This window comes from Emydura macquarii, unplaced genomic scaffold (genome assembly GCF_026122565.2).
Source record: "Emydura macquarii macquarii isolate MOO-44397 ecotype Brisbane River unplaced genomic scaffold, CSIRO-AGI_Emac_v2 contig_2676, whole genome shotgun sequence".
In the NCBI taxonomy this organism is placed as follows: domain Eukaryota; kingdom Metazoa; phylum Chordata; order Testudines; family Chelidae; genus Emydura; species Emydura macquarii.
In genome coordinates, this window is record NW_027132813.1 from 11,884,801 (window position 1) to 11,904,915 (window position 20,115).

At 41.8% G+C, this 20,115-nt stretch overlaps 1 protein-coding gene across 2 annotated transcripts in view; it reads left to right on the forward strand.

Moving 5' to 3' along the window:
• Nucleotides 1–366: 366 nt before the first annotated feature.
• SUSD4 (sushi domain containing 4) overlaps nt 367–20,115 on the forward strand; it is a 154,455-nt gene continuing 134,706 nt past the window's right edge. For both annotated transcript variants that reach the window (XM_067564892.1, XM_067564893.1), the window contains exons 1-2: nt 367–473; nt 1,335–1,511. In XM_067564892.1, coding sequence (XP_067420993.1) covers nt 1,370–1,511 — 142 coding nt within the window. In that variant the 5' untranslated portion in view covers nt 367–473; nt 1,335–1,369. The remainder of the gene's footprint in view (nt 474–1,334; nt 1,512–20,115) is intronic.

A 20,115-nucleotide genomic window follows, 5' to 3' on the forward strand; every position in this document is an offset into this window, starting at 1 on the left:
GGAGGCACAGGAGATTTTGCTGCAGCAGCCCCTTCTTGCTCCTGCCGTGCACACAGCACAGGGGCAATGCAGGGGTGGGGGAGAAGCGGTGTGCTATATGAGTAGGCGGGCGTCTTGTCTGTCTTTCCTCTCGAGAGGGGGAACGGAAAGCGGCTCGTGCACCAGGCAGGTGCAGACTCGGCACAGGCTTCCCATTGGCAGCTGCAGCAGCCGCCCTGGCTCTGGAGCCGCCCGGCTTCTCCCCCCACCCTCGTGCCCACCGTCCCCCCCAGACAGGTGGGATGAGCGCGAGCGGCGGCGCGCGCTGCGTGTGTGGCTCAGCCCTTCCCCTCCAGCGGGCGGGGGAGCTGCCGCGACTACTCGGAGGCGGCGGTGGTAACAGCAGCAGCAGCAGCAGCAGCGGGTCGTGCCCGGCGGGGAGCTCGCCCGGGGGAGGCAGGCAAGGCGACTCCATGCAGGCGGGCAGCCCTCAGGTAAGAGCGCAGTGCGCACCTGCCTCCCTGCACCGGGGACGCAACGACAGGGCGATTTACGGGGGAGAGTGTGAAGAGGAGCAGGGCTAGAGGCGGGTGTCAGGGGGAAGCCGGGGTGGGGAGTTAACGGGGGATCCGCGTCTTTCCCCCCGGCAGACTTAACAAAATGTGGGGCCTGCAGTCAGTACATTCCGTCTGCCGCCCCCCCCCCCCCCGCTTTCGGATAATTAGCTGCTGGGTGGAAACGGGAGCGTTGCAATATCTGTGAGACGACAGATCCAAGTCGGGTGTGGGGGGCTTGGCGGACCTGAGACCCTAGGTGGCTAAGACTTTATGGTGGTGGCAAGCTCTGAATTGCATGGAGCAGCGCCGGGAAGGTGGCTGCAGTTCTGCCTCTCTGCACCGAGGTTGATTTGCTGTTTGGAAATAGCATCCCCTTCCCAGGGAGTCCTGGCTGGTGCAGGGGGTGGAAGGAGAGTTCAGATTGGTACCGGCGTTTCGTGTGTACGTGGAGCTGGGGATTGCATCTGAGGAGTGGGAAGAGGTGGCATTTTGGGGGAGTGTGGTTTGCATGTCAGGGAACAGACTATGGGATGGAAGGAGGAGGAATTGCTTGGGGGGATAAAAATGATGATAATTATTTTATATCCTGACACTGGTGTCCATAGTATACAGATGTGTAGGGTGGCAAGGGCCTTGCCCCAAAGAGGTTTCTGTTGCATGTTGGAGGGAGTGGGGGTGGGACTGCACCTTGGAGAAGAGTGGGCAGAGATTTCATCTGGAGAAAGGGAGAGAAGAGATTGATGCTCAGCTCTCAGATCACCGGGAAATGGCAAGATAATATTCTCTTTCTTGTTGCAGATCATTGCAAACCGGATGCCCTTTGTGGATAAAAGATGTATCATGGAATGAACCCGGGCAGCGGGGATCTGTTCCTAGAGAAGCAGCAGCAGCAGTCCCCGTCCCCCCCAAGACTCTTCGTGGTGGTCTTGTGGCTTCAGCTGGCGCTGTGCTTCTGCCCTGCACAGATCACAGGTGGTGAGTGACTAACTCATGTGACTGACAGGCAGCAGCAGCAGCAGCAGCAGTGCCCCAGTGAGCTAGTGTGCGAGAGACGAAGAGAGAGGCTCTGGCAGGCTGCAGGCGAGTGGGTTCCCCAGTGACTGGCTGCTTGGGAGTGCTGGGTTGCCTTGCTGTATTTAGAGGCTAAATCAATTCTGTCTTATGGCTCCCTTACTTCTCACTACTGTCTACATTAAAGCTAGCCATGTGACATTCAGGGCCCCCCTTGTGTTTTTCCCATAATTAGAGCACTGGAGACATCCCTCGTTTCTGATCCCATATGCACAAATGCCAGTATAAGAGACCGTCTTGCACCCTACTGCACACACACATCCTTGCATGAGACAGAGCTCTCCTCTGCTCATGTGCATGCACACACGAATGCTGAGATGCAAGAACCCCTTTTCTGCCCTCCACCTTGCAACACACACAGGCATGCTGACAGGACTCACCTCTACATGCACATGTAGAAACCCTCTGTCCCCTCACCCCTCTAGACACATGAACAGAGAGGTGCTGCCAGGAGAGACCCCCTCTTTATCCCCCTCTTTTCTCATCCCAAAAACTAAAGAGTACACATGGATACTAATGGGAGAGAATCTCCCACTTCTCTTTCTCTCTCTCCCCACTCTTTTATAGACACAGATGAGAGAACTGAGTCCTCTTTCTCTTGCAAAAACTCACATGTAGATGCTGGCAGGAGAGACCCCCTTCTCCTCACCCTGCCCCCCCCACACACATGCTGAAAGGAGAGGAGAAACTTCCCTCACATGCATACATATGGATGCTGACAGGATAACCCTTCCACACTCATATACACCCAGCTTCCCCATCTATACATGCATACAAATACTGAGAGGAGAGAGCATATCCTGCTGCCCACAGGAAGAACACCTCCATTCCCACGCAGGCATACAGATGTTGAGGTGGAAACAACCCCCCGTGCACCCCAGTAGTGACAGGAGAGCCTTGCTCAAATACTGGCTGGAGAGAAGCAAGTGGTAATAAATATATCCAGTGTAACTACACATGAATTTTTATTTAAAAACAATGAATGCTTTAATAATGAACAGCAAGTATCCTCTTTTATTAGTTCTCTTACTATTCTTAACCCTGGTCTTTTCATCTGGAGAAGCAAATCTTTTCTGTGTTTGGGGAAGAAGCAACTAATGTGGGGCTAAAGAAAGAGACATTAGAATTCAGTTCTGTTGCATCCACTTTGAAAAAGGACCAGTTCATGTTTGTCCTTTTTATGATTTTAATTACAATTTTTTACACCTTCTTTATTTTATTGAGGCTTTTGAGGTATTTTAAGCAGATGCGTTTAATTATCAAATTGCTTGAAACTGATTCCCTAATTAGGTATAGATTGCAGGAAAAGTCTTCAAATAAACTGCTGTGCTGCAAAGTGAACTTAGTTGGAATAACATTAGCAGCTTCAAAGGATTTCTACTCTAAAATGGTGTTATATTCTTGAGGGAGGGTGAATAATCTGTTTTGCGATTGGATCACACAATTAATGGCAGACAGAGTGTCAATGTAAGAGTAGCCTGGGTTTCTTTTCATGCCTCTGAATTACGTAAAACAGTTCAAACTTCGGTGCTTGCAGTCAGGCTCTTACACCGGTGTTAAATCCCAAAACAGAAGTGGTCTGAGCATGTGCTGCTCCCACTGTCTTAGAAAAGCTGTCTGATTTTCAGAATTTATTATTTTAGGTACCTAACAATGGATTTAGGAGCCGGATTTAGGTACCCAAGTTTGAGCATTTTGGCCTGAGTTGTTAACAGGCATGAGAAGAAACTCAAGCAACTCCTACACTTGACACACTTTCTGTCATTAATTCTCTGATCAGTTTGTAAGCTGGTTTAACTTTTTCTTCTCTCCAGAATATAATGCCATTTTAGAGTAGAAATCCTTTAAAACTGCTAATATTATTCCAGCTAAGTTCACTTTGCCGTCATACCTCCTGTGCTATAAGAGGCCCTGTGCTTTTGGAAGTGCTGCCTTTCCGATGAGACTTAAAAAAGGAGTTTTTAACCAGTGTGGTCATTAAACTCCCTGCTTCAGCTGATGGCATATTTCATGAGAATAGAGTGTTAACCTTGACGTCCTGGCCAACTCTTAAAGTGACTTATTACATTCCGTCCACTTATGTCACAAAACTGGGTAGGGTCACTATAGTCCTGTTTTTAATCCTGTATTTAGACCTTCTCCCGGGTGTCCCAACTTTTTCTTAAAACTGGCAAATTGTCCTGTATTTTTCTGCCTCCTGATCAGTACCAGGTTTAAAATGGCACCAAAGCGTGGGGCCCACACTCAGAAGGGGCCCATAAGGGGATGGCTGTGGTGGATCCTGCTGGCTGGATCCCTGCTTGCCAGCTTTTCGCCCCGCCCAGCGGTGAATGGGGGTGCAGTGACCGATGGGGGTGTATGTGCAAGGCTGGTGGAAGGTGAGGCCACAGTGCATGGAGCCAGGCTGCTCCCCCTTTTGGTCTATCAGCACAGCCCCCGCCCACCTGCCATGTGCTGGCTCTGGGGCTGATACTGGCTCGGCCAGCAGGGCTCTGCTCCTAGGCCTGTCTCTGGGTAGCACTGGCTGCTGCAAGCTGCGGTGGCTGGTGAGTGCGGGCAGGTGGTGGCCTCAGGCCAGGTGGGGAGGTCGGGAAGACACGGCACCAGGTACCAGGAGAGGCGGGCCCATTTCCGGGGCCCAGTCAGGCATTGAGGGTGGAGAGCGCAGGACAGGGAAGGTCAGTTGGTCAGTCACCCCATGTGTGAGAGAGGAGGGGTGGAGAGGTAGGTCACCCCTCCCTGTTTGTGTGTGTGTGGGGGGTAGGAGTGTGTGTGTGTGTGCGAGGAGGTGTGTGTGTCACTCCTATGTGTGTCCCCTTTGGCCAGCTCTGTGCCCACCTCTCCCCTCCATGAGTAATTTTACCAGGTGTCCTGTATTCATCATAGGGAAATATGATCACCTTTAAGCTAGGTGACTGGGCAACAAAATGGAAGATGAAATTCAATATTGATAAATGCAAAGTAATGCACATTGGAAAACATAATCCCAACTATACATATATAAAACGATGGGGTTTAAATTGGCTGTTGCCACGCAAGAAAAAGACCTGGGAGTCATTGTGGATAGCTCTCTAAAAACTTCCACTCAATGTGCAGTAGCAGTCAAAAAAGCTAACAGAATGTTGGGAATCATTAGGAAAAGGATAGATAATAAGACAGAAAATATCATATTGTCTCTTTATAAATCCATGGTATGCTCACATCTTGAATACTGCGTGAAGATCTGTTTGCCCCATCTCAAAAAAGATATATTGGGATTGGAAAAGGTACAGAATAGGGCAACAAAAATGTCTAGGAGTATGGAACAGCTTCCATATGAAAGGAGATTAATAAAACTGGGACTTTTCAGCTTGGAAAAGAGATGACTAAGGAGGGATATGATAGAGGTCTATAAAATTCTGGCTGGCATGGAGAAAGTAAATAAGGAAGTGTTATTTACTCTTTCTCATAACACAAGAACTAGGGGTCACCAAATGAAATTAATAGGCAGCAAGTTTAAAACGAAGAAAAGGAAGTATTTTTTTCACATAACACACAGTCAACCTGTGGAACTTTTTGCCAGAGGATGTTGTGAAGGCCAAGACTATAAAAGGGTTAAAAAACCCAACTAGATAAATTCATGGAAGAAAGGTCCATCAATGGCTATTAGCCAGGATAGGCAGGGATGCAAAACCATGCTCTGAAGTGTCCCTAGCCTCTGTTTGCCAGAAGCTGAGAATGGGTGACGGGATGGATCACTTGATGATTACCTGTTCTGTTCATGGCCTTTGAAACATCTGTCACTGGCCACTGTCGGAAGACAGGATATTGGGCTAGATGGACCATTGGTCTGACTCGGTCTGGCCGTTCTTATGTTTCCTTTGTAATTTCAGTTGGATAGGCCAACATGCATTTTGTGGACCACCTCATAATATAGAGAATGCCTCATGGATCCACCCTCTGTCCCAAACCCCAGATCTTAATTAATTGCTGGTTAATGGAAGGGGCTTGTAAACCACAGCTTTTGAGATATTCTTTCACTATCTGTGGTGAATTCTTATGTGGTGGTGATGATGGTTAACAGTTGCTGCGTTTCACTTCAGTTGTAAAACCTGATATTGTTTCTATGTCAAATTACATTTGTAAAGTACTTCAGGATCCTTCAGGATAAAATGTTCAGAGGAATGACACGAATCCAAGATATTATTTGTTAATAGGAAGAGCTTCTGTTATACGTCAGCTTAAGGCAAAAGAGAAATTCTTCTCCTGATCCCAGTGAAAGATAAAGATAATTAAACAACTGTTTGATAAAAATAATTGATTGCATTTCTGAGCAATATTATTTTCCAATGCGTTGTATTGAGAAGTACTGTTTATATGCTGTCTGCTAAATGAACATATCTTTCATGTAGTAGAATAAATATTCCTGTTTTTCTAAAGAGTGAAAGTGGTGAGACAATGGGGTTTTATAATTAAAGAAGGGGACTGTGAGCCAGGACTCATTATCTTTATTTTCCATTCTGTCATGGTCTTGGGCAAGCCACTTCAGTCACTTATTTTGCATGCTTCAGTTTTTGATTGCTCAACTTGATTGATTGATTGCAGGGTCTGATTTTGAGCAGTGCTGAGCATTTATTGGACTTTAGTTGGATGTGTGGTTGCTCAGCACTTCTCTAATTCTGGCTTATATAGTACTCTCAAGTTGGGTATCCAAATATTAAGGCATGCAAAATCAGTGAATACTTTTGAAAATTTGCCATTAACCTCTTTGTATCTTAGTTTTCAATCTCTGTAAAATAAGGGCCTTCACCAAGGAGGGTGCTAAAGCATAACTAATAGTTTGTAAAGTGCTTTGATGATTTTTAATTAAAGATGCTATGGAGGTGGAAAGTATTATTATTACTATTATTATTTTATTTATTTTGTTTCAGTAGTGGTTCATCTTTTAAATAATGGCAACATTAATGTGCTATAAGACAAAAATAAAAACTAATTAAAATATGTTGAAAAGGGTAAAATTATAGGTTAGACTTTGCCATGAAGTAGTTAGGTATGCACTGTTTTCATTTAAAGGTGAAAATACATTCTGCCCTTTCTTACTTGTGGGCAGAATTTGACTCTAAGTAATAATCTTGTCATGACTTGTATATCTCCTTCTATTTTATATCTGACTGTTCTATAAGATGTATTGATTGCAAGGTTCTGCCAGTTCACCCCAACTCAATATTATTTATAACCCTCATTTTTTTTCTTGTCAGTAATTTTACAGAAAATAAATCTGCCTGTAATATTTTTACTTTATCAAAAGTAGTTCCTGGAATGATCCATCAGAAAATTCACTCCAGAAGTAAAATAAAAAAAAAAAAAACTCTTCAAAGTTCAATGGGCCTAATTCCTCCCTTGTGTATGTAACTACATTCACACCAGAGATGAATTAAACCCTCGATATTAGCTTGGGACTTTCTTCTAGTCACTTGGTATCTTTGCTTGTCTTGCGCTTTTCACTGTTAGTCCATAATGAAGAAGAAGTGTTTTTAATAATAGAAATAACCAGTGTTGAAACCTTCAGAGGCACAAAATGCATAGCTGGTGCTAAAGGAAAGATATTTATTGCTCATAAGCAATTTACTGAGTTCATGGCTGTACATGTATCATAATGATAGGATATATATATATCCTATTTTCCAAGCATTGCACATCTCTGGAAGTATGTTAAATTCAGGATTCCTGGAAAAGTTTCTAATAAGTGTGGGCAAAGAATTCATCACATGAAGATTTATTTCAGTCAGTTTCTGACTTTGGATGTGGGCTTTGGATTTTTCTGCTGTAACAAGAAAAGCACTTGCGCTAATTTCTCTTTTTTGTTTTCTTGGTTGGATCAGGAGTATTTCTGGTCCATTGCAATGTCACTTTTTTCTTTTGGGATAACCCTTTGAGGAAGGTCACTATGCAATTTGGTGGAGTATTTTGGTACATTTGAATCAATGTCAGTTCTTGGTTTTTAGTGGTTGATACTTTCTTTGGGCCAGATTATGATACCCTTGCTCACACTAAGTAGTCTCATACTCTACAAATAGTTCCCATGGACTTAAGTGGAAGTACTTAAGACGTAGAAGGTACTATTCATTGTGAATAAGGGTGTTGCATTCTGAATCTTTGTGAGGTACTCAAACATGCTTTGGAGCCTGAGACCATAAAGAATAGTGTTTTTGGTTGTAAATATAGGTTGAGTTTTTATTGCTCTGTGGTTTTGTTGTTTTGCAGTCTGGACTACCACTGATGATTCCATAGGAAATCTTTCACAAGTTGCAAGCGAAGTGGAACTGTTTTATCTGGATAAGTCAAATCATTTGCATGCAGATGACTTATGTTCACATTAGGGATGTGCACCGCCTTGTTTTGACAACCTGTTGTCTGTCTTTGGTGTTTTTTGGAAAGACAGAACTGTTTGAGATGATCTTTTTAATTGGTTCATGCAAACTCTTAGATCTTATAAAGAAGAGTCTTTTCTGAACAGACTCCTATTTGACTGACACCCCAGTAAAAATATTTCGCGTCTCCCCTTTCAGTGTGACTGCTGCAGTTGACAAGCAAAACAAACCACATACTTTTTCTCAACCTGGAATATGTAACCGAGGTTGGGGAAATCATCAGTTAACTTTACAGTATCAGCCTGGGCTTGTTACTTTGTAAGAGTTGGTTTAGGTGTCATATCTTTTAAAGTATCACCCGTATAGCCTTAGTGTAGCTCCTTTCATATATTTACATATATATGTTCTAAAGGCATTCCACTGAGTAATCCTGATTTAAAACGACAAGTTTTTCTACACACCTTGGTATGACAACTGATAGTTTGCCTCAATGGTTTGTCCACCCACATACTTGTGAGATAGTGACTTATTTGATAGGCTAATGCACGAGCAGTTTCTTCTTGAGAAATCCCTCAGCTCTTCATGAGAAGGTGGTTGATCTTGATGCTAAGGCATGGGAATAAGAATTAAGATATGGGTTCTATTCCCAGCTCTGTCCCTGACTTGCTTACAAAATGATCCAAATTTATATGCCTGCCATGGTGATTGGTAGTAATGCAAAAATGAACAATGCTTGACTGAACTGTAAAACATGATGATGATCTTTCATCCCATGTGAGTGGGTGAGTAGAATTTTGCAAAGGTGATTTGATTTTTCTCTGCACAGTTTACTCATTTGAAAAATGGGCATCATAATCTCTTCCATGATGAGATGTTTGAGGTATCTTGAGAGCCTCATATGGAAGATGGTGTGAAGCAAAAAAAGTATTAATTCTTACATAAGGTAATAGATTATAGATAGATAGGTAATAGATTATTCTTTAACATCAATTATTGTTTGCCTCAAAGCAGGGTGGACTGATTTAAATCAAGGTGATTAAATCATTGATTTAAATCACCAAGAGAAAATCATTGATGTAAATCAAGTTTCCCACTGATACTTATTGACATATTTCTTAAACAATGGTGCAAATCTGATCACTAAAACATGTTAATTTACAACTCAATACAGCATTTTACAATATCTAGGAGGGTATACTTTGTGTAATTTTTTAGATAACTTGATTTTTATTAATTTAGGAAATAGTACATAATACTCATTACCTGTGTCAAGCTGCAGATGCAGCAGCAGTACATTAGGAATGGTAAGAACTAAATCTCACACACAAACACAATAGCACTTATATTTTATTAAACTAAATCTTAAATGTTACATAAATGTTTCACATTTGCAATTGCAGCAGGCTCCTGAGTTGCTGGCTAATAGCTGTCCTTAAACAGTTTTTTTTTTTAATTTTCAAATTTTATTAACTCTAACAGACAAGTCATCACAACACTAAAGGTACCCTTAAAACTTTTACAACTAGCTCTCATCTTCTCCACTCCCACTGTCAGTTTTATTCATAGACTGAAACAGAAATACAAGTTTTCCTGCTTTTTCAACTCCCAGTCGATTTCTTAGCTTTGAGTGAATAATACCAAACGATTAAAATATTCTCTCTGTACCTGCAGAGGAAGCTAGTTCTGTGAAAAGTTGGCTTAGCAACTGAAGAAACTCTGTTTCAAGGTGCCTGGCTAATGATTTCCACCAATTCGGGGGAGTGACTTTGTTCAAAACATCATCAGTAAACATGTACTATTTAAATGGTTCCGCTCCAGCCCTGAAATTCATTATGACTGGCATAACTGAGGAGTGATTTTGAGATGCCCATGCCATGGCAGCATCATCTTCTTCAGAAGTTAGGCATCTACCTTTATATTTGGGGTCAAGAATGCTTGCAAGAAAACAAGGTGAAGTTAGTGCTTGATCCATTCACTTCTTTATTGCCTGCAGTTTAACTTTCTGGTGAGGTATTTCTTTTTTCAATGTCTCTTGAAGTGCCTTTCAGATTTCGACAGCATCAGATGCAGCAACAGTTTCTCTGAAGTTTGTTTATGGATGTGGATATAGGCTTCAGTATACTGAGCATATCCTCTACCTTCCTCTTTAATCCAGTGTTGATACTTTGGATGAGATACTTCCATCTATTTTATCACTGTTTTCTTCACAAAGTTTTATGAGAATAGGCCAGTTCTTAATAAATGGTTCAGAACAATCAACCACAGAATTCCATCGAACAGCTTGAGGGAGAATTAGTTTGGATCCTCCTGCTCTCTTCAGTGAAGCTGGAGCAAAATGATTGTTATGGAAGTATTTTGCGACTTCAGCAATATTTTCTTTTATTCCTAGAGAAGACGTACTTAAGTCTTCGCTAAAAGATCCATTAAATGGGCACTGCAGCCATATGTTATTAAGGAGCATCCTTCCATTTCTTCTTCTAAGTATCTTCTCCTCTTTGCCACATTTGCAGCATTGTCTGTGACAAAACTGTGCACATGACATTTGAATTTTTGTTCACAGTTTATTACAGCTTTCACTGTCATTTCTTTTAAATATTCTGTTGTGTGGGCATTTCCCGATGTATCTGTTGTTTCTGAAAGATATGCAACCCCATCTTCTGTTGTCACACTGGCACATATTACTGGATCATTGTGCACATTGCTCCACCCATCAAGGCTTAAACTGGCAAATTTCCCCTCAGTATTTCTTGCACAACTGCTCAAGTTCCTTCTTATACACTGTATCTAGCAACTTTCCACCAATGTCTGCTCTACCAAGTGGAGTGTAGCCTGGTTGTAAGGACTCAACCATGTCAATGAAGTGTTTATTGTTAACAATGCAAAAAGGAGAATTTGTGGCATAAATGAACCGAGCAATCTTTTCATCTATGGTATCTTGTTGGTATTTGCTGGTCCTTACTACAAACCCATCCATGGTGATGGTTTACTGGATGATTGAAATATTCTGCTTGCTACTGATACTTTTTTGTCTGAAATACATTTAGTTGCAGCACTGCTGCTAAAAGTACCAACAGATGACTCTGAAGTTGTTGCAGATAGACAGTCACAAAGTCTCTTATGCTTAAATGGGATCCTGAAACAAAATTCAAAAATGATTTTGAATAGTCGTTCTTCTCAGTTCTTCTCACTCTATTATTTAGTTAGTCATTTACATTTTTTTCAGCAAGGATGCAGATCTGATTCCAAATTACCAAAAAAGCTAAGACTGACTGCACTTAGAGTGCACTTAATTTTGGAGTAAGCCCCATAGAACTCACTAGCACTTCTGTTTTTTGAGAAAACAGGTATAGGATGGGGTTCCCTTGGGAAATCTGAGTTATGCTGAAGTAAAATAGGGAATAGACTTATGGCATCACCATTATGGTCTGTGGCCATGATGTTCCAAAATAAGGGGCATGTATTATGTAATATATAATAAGAAAATGACACCCAGTGGCAACTGGCAACTCTAGATTTCTCTTGCCGCAGCTTTCTGTACCATATACTTGGGCGATAGATTCTAAACTTAGTTAACTAATTAAACAAGCCATAAGGATTAGCTAAGCTAAATTTTTTTTCCTAGCAACATCCAACATACCAAACAGCTTGGGAATTTACTTGTTAAATCACACTTATAATAAAAGGCATAGAGAGAATCTTGAAGAATGATGCATTGCAAAGTGAATTATTGAAGTTACTAACCAGTTGATCGACATTGTTCTTCAGACATATCCCCATCTTCATCCACATCATTTTCTCCCAATAAGCAGTCTTCATTATGATTATTCATTCTTGCAACTAGGCCCTGCATATCCTTCCTGCACTGCTTACACTTGACACATTTTCCTTTTTTACCCAGGGAAGGAATTTCTTCAAAATATTCCCAGATAGGGTCTCTCTTACACCCAGATGCCATGACAGTTTTTCTGTGGCAAAGTGTGGGGAATGTAGGAAGCTCTGTGTGTACAGAATAATGTCTTCCCTTTTTCTTTCCAGTTCACTCCACTGTTCCTTTCTACTCTGCTTCCATCCTTTGTCTCTCTGTCTTTAAGACAGTGTCTTACCTAACTCCTCTGCCTTGCTTGGCCCAGTTCCACCCCGCATAAGCACAGAATAGCAACAATCCTATCCAGCTTGTGTCTTTCTTTGCACATGTGACTTTAGTCTGCTGAGAAACAGAAACTGAAAGTCCAGAACTTTGAAGAAGCAAGAGCTGGTAGTTAGGCTTGACAGACTAGAGCCATTTATTCATTTTTATGAGACTGTAAGTATATGTTTAGCATGTTTGTGATGAGATTTAATTGTAACTGTTATTTTTTAAATGAGAGAGAAATTTAGTATTTTATTGATGATTTTAAAATTTTTTTTAAAAAATCCGATATTTTTTTGGTGGTTTTAAAAAAAAAAATCATTGATTTTTATCCACCTTAGTGGGAAACCACTGCTTAGTACCACTCTTCTCATTTATTTTGGGGTCAGTGGAAATTCAGTGGCTACACTCAAAAACTACTTTTCTTGTTACAACTAACTGTTTTCCTCCTGCAAATAATGGATGAAGAGAAAGAAACCAAAGAAACACTCTTGTAATTCAATTCCTTGCTGTTTCACTGGTTTACACCAGATGGCCATGTTGTTGTCACTTTCTGTATGTTGTCCTGTGGTGTGAAACATCCCACCTCAGCCGGGAAGGGGTTAATGAGCTCCTCTGGGCACAGTCATCTTTGAGTTGGGGCACCTGTGTGGCCTGTTCCACCTGAAGAAGAGTGGCTACTTAAAAGGCAGGATCCAGATACAATGAGGGATGGCACTGAGAGGGAAGCAGAGCTTCTCCGCAACCACAGAGCTAGCCAGGAAACCTGCTGAAGGTCCTCTGCTGCCTGGAGCATCTGGATAAATGGAGGGACCTTCTTTATTTATTTTTTTCTCTTTCCTTAGAGGCTAGGATGCTCATCCTGGGCCTCACAGACTGACAAGGGGTTAGAGACCCATCCCTTGGTAAGAAATTAATAGTCCATTTTGCATATTGTGGGGGGGCGGAGGGGGAGAGTGCTCTCCCATCAAGAGTGCTTCCCCACACTTTTGCAAAGAGGAAAGTACACTGAACTGGGAGCCAGGAGACCATGGGTTCTAGGCTAATCTCTTTCACTGATAAGTATTAGCAGTTATGTATACTTGACAACTTACTGAGCAAAGACTCATACCCCTACTTTAGGAGGCATGAAAATATCTTTTTCTGAATTTTACAGATACTGTAATGAGAGATTGCTTAAGGTCACATCAGATAGAGCTGGGAATAGGACCAAGGTCTCTAATGTGGCAAACTGAAGTGTCATTCGTTTAGCTATATTGCCTTTCAGAATGAATGTACTAGGTATGTGTCCTTGGCTATCCTGCCTGCTCCAATCAGTAGATTACACTTCATTCCCAGGATCAGGAATACAACGAATCCTGATTCCCGATATTCTACTGCTGTCTAACAACTAGTTGTTTAACCCACTGGCAAAGTGTGTGTGTGTTCAAGTGGCAGAGCTCTGTGTATAGATCTAAAGGTTCTGCATTCAAACCTTGCTGCCAACCCATGAAGGTCATTAAGGTGATGGAATTTCTGTTTTCCCAGTTTTTTGAGGTCACGGCTAAGTTTGTTTTAAAGCTAAATTGTATATCCTCCCGAACAGCTATCAAAAGAGACAGACTGGCCTTGCAAGGTAAGGGTGTTGGCAGAGATTCTGCAAGGCAGAGCCAGGAATAGAATCAGGTCCTTTGTATATCGGAGCCAACCCTTATCCCCATAGCCTGCTGCCTCAGCCAAATACCCAGCTTTGGCCTCGTTTTCCTGTGCTGTCTGTGCAATGAGGCTACTCCTACATACTGACCTCTGCAAGGCACTGTGAGACACACTGATGAACTTGCATAGCAAATAGTTGCACATGATGGCATTTCTGTGTAATGAAAGAGGCTGCAGGGGGAAAAAGGATGGTCCTGTCATTGCGATAATGGACTGGATCACAGCTGAACTGGCTTTTATCTATATTCCTATGTGGTGTTGGGCAAGTACCCTAAACCAGAATTTCTGGAGGTAGTTACTAATTAATGTCCTTGTGCCTTAGCTCCTCCTCCTCCTCTATAAAATGGGGGTGGTTATTATCATCTGGTAATGTTTGTGTCATGCAGTAGTCTGAAGCTATTCAAGAAGTATATTAGAGAGATGTATGGGTGTCTGGAGCATTTCTAGGTGGGGTTGAAATGCCAGGGACTTAGAGTGTATTGGGAGTTTGAGGTAAAATCAGGAAGAGTGGGTTTGTAATGGGGGTGAAATCTATGAAACTGTTAACTTGAGTAAATGGTACTCAACATAAGGAGTTCAGCATCAGACCCTCTGGTTGTAAGTGCTTCATGGCAAGGAATGTGCATGGTTTTTAAGCTCTGTGTAAACTTACAGTACTACCCAGTGTTTTTGTAATACTCATTAGTATTCAGGAAGCATGGCACTTATGAGTGAAACAGACATTTTTGTCTGCATCACATCACACACACAATTGCTATATTTTTAAAGATACTGTATGAATACCACACTGTTCAGAGAATACACAAATAATCCACTCCAAAAGGAAAATAAATAGTAATTAATTTGGTTGCACATAAATTAGAAATTGAGTGCATTTTAAAATAGCTTAATTGGAACTAATTGCTTTATTTAACCTTAAAGATGGTAGCCTGAGAACACAAGGAGAAGTACAAGAAAATGATGATACTGATTATGGGGAAACAGTAAACATGGGAATACACAGGCTATTGGCCTTATCTTGCAAAATGTGGATCATCTGTCCCTCCTGTTGAGGGCTCTCAGTGCCTCACGAAAAGTGCTCAGTGTCAGACGCTTGCCTACTCCCCCTCTGGAAGGACACCAAATGTCTACATTGCAATTTTATCCTCAGCCCCCAGCCTGAGCCCCGTGAGCCAGAATCAGCTGACATGGGCCAGCCACAGATGTTTTATTGCAGTGTAGACGTATGTTATGGCACACTCCCAGGTGTAGACCTCACATCTGTACCCCTTACTTATGATATTGTCCTCGGCAGTGCTGGCTGCCTAAAACTCTGGGACCAGACCTCCAGAGTCCTTAGTAGCTTATTCACATTCCCTTGGAGTCCATCTGGCTATGGGCACTCTGAGCTTCTCAGTCAACCCCTTCAGGGACAACATGTCAGGCAAGCAACGAACACAGACTTAGCAAGGGAATTGCTTAAAAGCACAGATACTTTTATTCTTGAAAGCACTTGAGAGTTACCAATCTTTGGAAAACAATACAATTCTTAATGTGCAGTCCATTTAGTCTGATCTCACCCTTCTTGTGAGTCCTGGGTTTGGTTAGGGTTCATAGGCTAGACGGCTCTTCCACCAACCTTCTCCCTCTTTAGCCTGGTCTTCTTGCATGTGTGGCAGTAGTCTGGCTCCAACACTCACCTTTTAAAACAGTCTCTGTCTCCCTTTTGCTCATGTGCTTCAGCTGAGGAAATTTCAGGCTCCAATCCCCCTTCTTGCCCCCCCCCCGCTTCTGTGTAGAGTCATTCAAAGTCAAGGGCCCTACCAGTAGTTCCAGTAGAGAAGAGTCATTCACCACTGATGGCCCTTGATGGCTTTCTTATTGTTAGCTAACTCTCTCCAAGGTGCCTCACATCCCTGCATGAGCAGGACACTGTCCAGAAGAGACTGGCCTTGTCAGGGCCAGGCTGTCTTTCAGTACAAACTGGGTGCCTTATTCCAGCTTGGAGGTTACAATCCAAAGTGACAGTCACAAGGAAGGTTACAGTTGACAGTGGCGTTCACAAAACAAAATGGAGTTCATGGTTTGACACACAGATGTACCCCCAATCTGTCACATTCAGTGCCTCACAGGAGCTGGGCTCTTTATCACCAGACATGCTGCTTTGTACTAACCAGGAAGGATTTAGGAGAAAGAAACTAAATAAATAGTCACACAGATAAGAAGGATGTTGAGACAGAGAGACTAATAATTACGTGTGCACATATGCATGCTTTCTATGCACACATGATGTTCATGCTAGTCTCAATCTTATGTGCAGATGCATGCATGCACACTTGCCATGAAAGTAAAAAAAGAAACAATATGGGAGTTGGAAAACAATTTGTTACTCTTAGTAGCAGTCATTTCAAGGTTATCTTCAAGTAAATCAAGCTTCTATAGCAAGGGCTTGTCTACACTAGCACTTATGCCGGCAAAACTCATGTCGCTCAGCAAAGTGGTTTTTTCATACCCCTGGGTGACAAAAATGTAGACAGGCCCTGAGGCTATGGAGGAAGAAAAAGAGGATGCCAGAAACATCTGTGTGGGTGACGGAGAGGAGCACTGGGCTTGGTATATTCAGTTTCCATTTAATTTTTATGTAATATTCAGTACCTTTTCAAAAAAAGCACTTTATTTCCTCAAATAGGTTCCAAATGAAAGAGAAATATATCAGATACATTGGGTTCACTGGGGAGAGAGGGATGTTGTCACAAATAGGCTGAAAAATACCTATTTACAGCAGACTTGATTTGATGGGAAATCTGTCTTTGATGCTATTGATGCATGCAGTTTCCAAATCCAGGTTCTCTGTGTGTGAAAGTTTTACTCTATTACTCTAATGGATTCCCTGGAAAATCCTCTACCTAGAACAAGTAAATCCATGTTATTCAAAAATATCATCAGTCAGCCTTGGTGGGTAAGGATATCAACCAATAAACATTAGGGAGAAAAGTTATTAAAACATTTACTTTTATAAAAAATACAGTAATAAAATCAGTTTTCAGTATTAATACTGTGTAAAAGTTAAGTCGAGCACACTGTTTACTCTATAATATTATACATTAGCTCTGGATTATGTCAACTAAAATTTTTTTCCATGGTACATTAGCATCTCAGGTTCGAGAATCATGTCCTTTTAGAAATGTGCTTTAAAAATGTCTGCATTCTTATAAGACATTGTTCTAAGAATGGTCTAAAGCATGATGTTCTGATCATGCCAAGGAAACTTTAAAGCAGTAGGCGCTAGCTGATGTCACCAACCATCTGATGTTTGTAGTAATTGTATAGGATAGTTACACTCAATTTAATTTCTGAAGTTGTTTGGATGGGGAGAAAAAATAACCTTGCTGCTCTAGCAAACGATGCATATTATAAAAAGCTTTCATTCTGTATGTGATGATTTCTGGTAGCTTTTTATTCAGGTGATTGTGTGGTCACAATATTTCTTTTGAAATGCAAAACTAAAGCATTTCAGGCAGCTAAAACAGAACTTCAGTAGATTTAGTAGCAGTTCAGTAAATGGCACCATGTTGTATATATTAAACTTGAAAACTGTGTGTGGGTTTTTGTCGCTTTTTTATATTTGAAAGTAGGGTATGGGGATTTTCCTACTGATCATCTTTCCATTCCCCCTGCAAGTGTCCTTTCCCCACACTCCATGTCTTGCATCATAGTGACCTTCCTTCAGATTGAGAAGGCTAAGATTACAATAACTACGATCATAGCTAAGTGCTGCAAGGGCAAATTTGGATTTTATATGCTATAGTGTCTGCCAGGACTACCAAATAGCACTCAATGGCTTCATTGTAAGTGTCAAATCTTATCCAGATTTGGCCCTATGTGAAGTATTTATATAATAAACCTAACAATGAGATTGTGATTTAGGGATATCATTCTTCAGCAGTCTGATCAGAGTAGGTAGTTATTCTGAAGCAGGAGATTTGCTTACTTCCCCTCTTTATGAAGTGATGTTAAGGCTGTCTGTCTGAGTGTGTTATTTTGACTCCACTTCCATATCTCAATCTGGTAAATCCCTGATTTTTGTAGCATTGTTTTGCAGCTTGAGTAACTGCTCCTGTGCAGCAGAATTAAATCTTCCAGTCTGTTCTGTCTTCCCTTAATGAGTCATCAACCATTGTGAAACTTGCCTGGTAATGTGAAAGGTCTAAGTGCTGAGAGAGGAACTCCGTTGGGAAGGGCAGCCCCAAGCCTAGCCAGTTATTTTTAAATGTAAGTGACATCATCCCTGGGTTTTTACACTTTTCCACGGGGATATTCCTACCTTAGTCCTTTGCAGCACATCTTACTGGGGTATTATGTTCCAAATAAACTCCTTTTTTTGCCTTCATATCTCTTAGAGATTGGAAACCTTTTCTGCCTTTTAGAGGCAGCTTGTGTGAAACGCTCACATAGTAGAAGTTTTATTGGAAACAAGATTTATTAAAAATAGAAAATCAGATTAAAATAAAAAGTCATTTAAAAAGATGAAAATAAAAGAAACTGTTTGCGTAACATTCCTCATTTCAGTACTTTGCAAAATCCCACAGAAGCAGGCTCCTCTTCACTTAAGCTATGGCTACCCTAGAGAACTTACAGAGATGTAGCTGAGCCGCTGTAAGGTCTCTAATGTGGCCACTGTAAGATGACAGGAGAGAGCTCTCCTGTTGGCTTGATTACTCCAGTCCCCACGAGCTCTCCCGCTGACACAGCACTGTCCGCACCGGCACTTAAATCGGCATAAATTATGTTGCTATGAGGGGTGGCCTATTCACACCCCTGAGTCACATAACTTATGTTGATTTAAGCTGTAGTGTAGCCATAGCCTTAAATATAGGGGGGAAGAAATCTCAAATTTTTAGAAATAAAGTCCTTTTTGACTCTCCTGATCAGACTAATAGCCTCTCCCTCCAGTGTCCAGAGAGCCCTTTCTTATTCCCAGCCCTGTCCTTGTTGGCCCCCTCAATCCAGGGCAGTATCTCTCATTTTCCAGTTATCAGAAGTTAAAATGCACAAATAGGGTTGGTGCCTTGCCCAGGAGATTGTCTGAGGAGGGGGTGGAAGGTCCTTTTAACGATGCTTAATTTCAACAAAAAATACTAACGGTTTGTTCGTTAGTGTTTTGTCATCCTGTTTACATCATTCTAGTTTATACACTTGTGTAAATAGACAATACTGTACATAGGTTGTTTTTATTTAAGCACATACGAAACAAGCTGAACTTAAAATATAAATCAATACAGGTGGCTTTAAATCTTATTAAAATATGTAGAATCTATTTAGTCCACACAAGGTTGTGCTTAGGTTTATATGGCCCTCCTGTGTAATAAGGTTGGACACCACTGCTATACACCAACATCCCTCACAATGATTGCATAGCCTGCCTCAGATATTTACATGACAATGAATAGCCCTCAGATAGCCACCCCAAAAACATCACCAAACTTATCCATTTTTACATTCAATCACAAACACTTTGTCCAAACCATGGGAACAGCCATGGGTACTAGGATGGCTCCCCAATATGCCAACCTCTTCACAGGCCCCCTTGAATAATTTCTGGACAAATGCACCATGAAACCAATGATGTACCTGAGATACGTCGATGATGTTTTCCTCGTTTGGACAGACGACTTAAACTCCCTTATAGATTTCCACCACAACTTCAAGAACCACCATCCATCCATTAAACTCTCTCTGAAACACTCTCTCATTAGCATCAACTTCCTGGACACCACAATCAACTTCAGCAGTGGAACCCTACAGATGATCATATGCAAGAAACCCACAGATCACCAACCTACCTTCATAGATCCAGTAACCACCCCAAACACACCAAGAAATCTGTTATCTACAGCCAGGCACTCTGCTACCACAGAATATGCTCTGAGGAGCAAATCGGGGATATACATTTTAACACATTTAAAACTACCTTCACCAAACAAGGAAACTCCACCAGAGTAGTAGATCACATCATGAAACAGGGCCACCCAAGTACACTGAGAGGACCTGCCTTAATACAGAAATAAAACCCCCTCTGACACTCCTAGTTGTCACCTATTATCCGACACTGGAACCCATGTGGGGTATCAACAAACAACTACAACCTATTCTTCATGGGGCCCCCACTTGAAAGAAATCTTTCCTCAATCCCCACTTCAGACAACCCACAGCCTCTCCAAGCTCATTATGAGAAGCAAGGTCCCCAAAGACCAGGACACACCAACTCAAAATGGCACCAGACCCTGCCAGAACAACAGATACAAAAGTTGCAGACGTATCTCCACTGCTACAATGATCAACACCCCACACAACA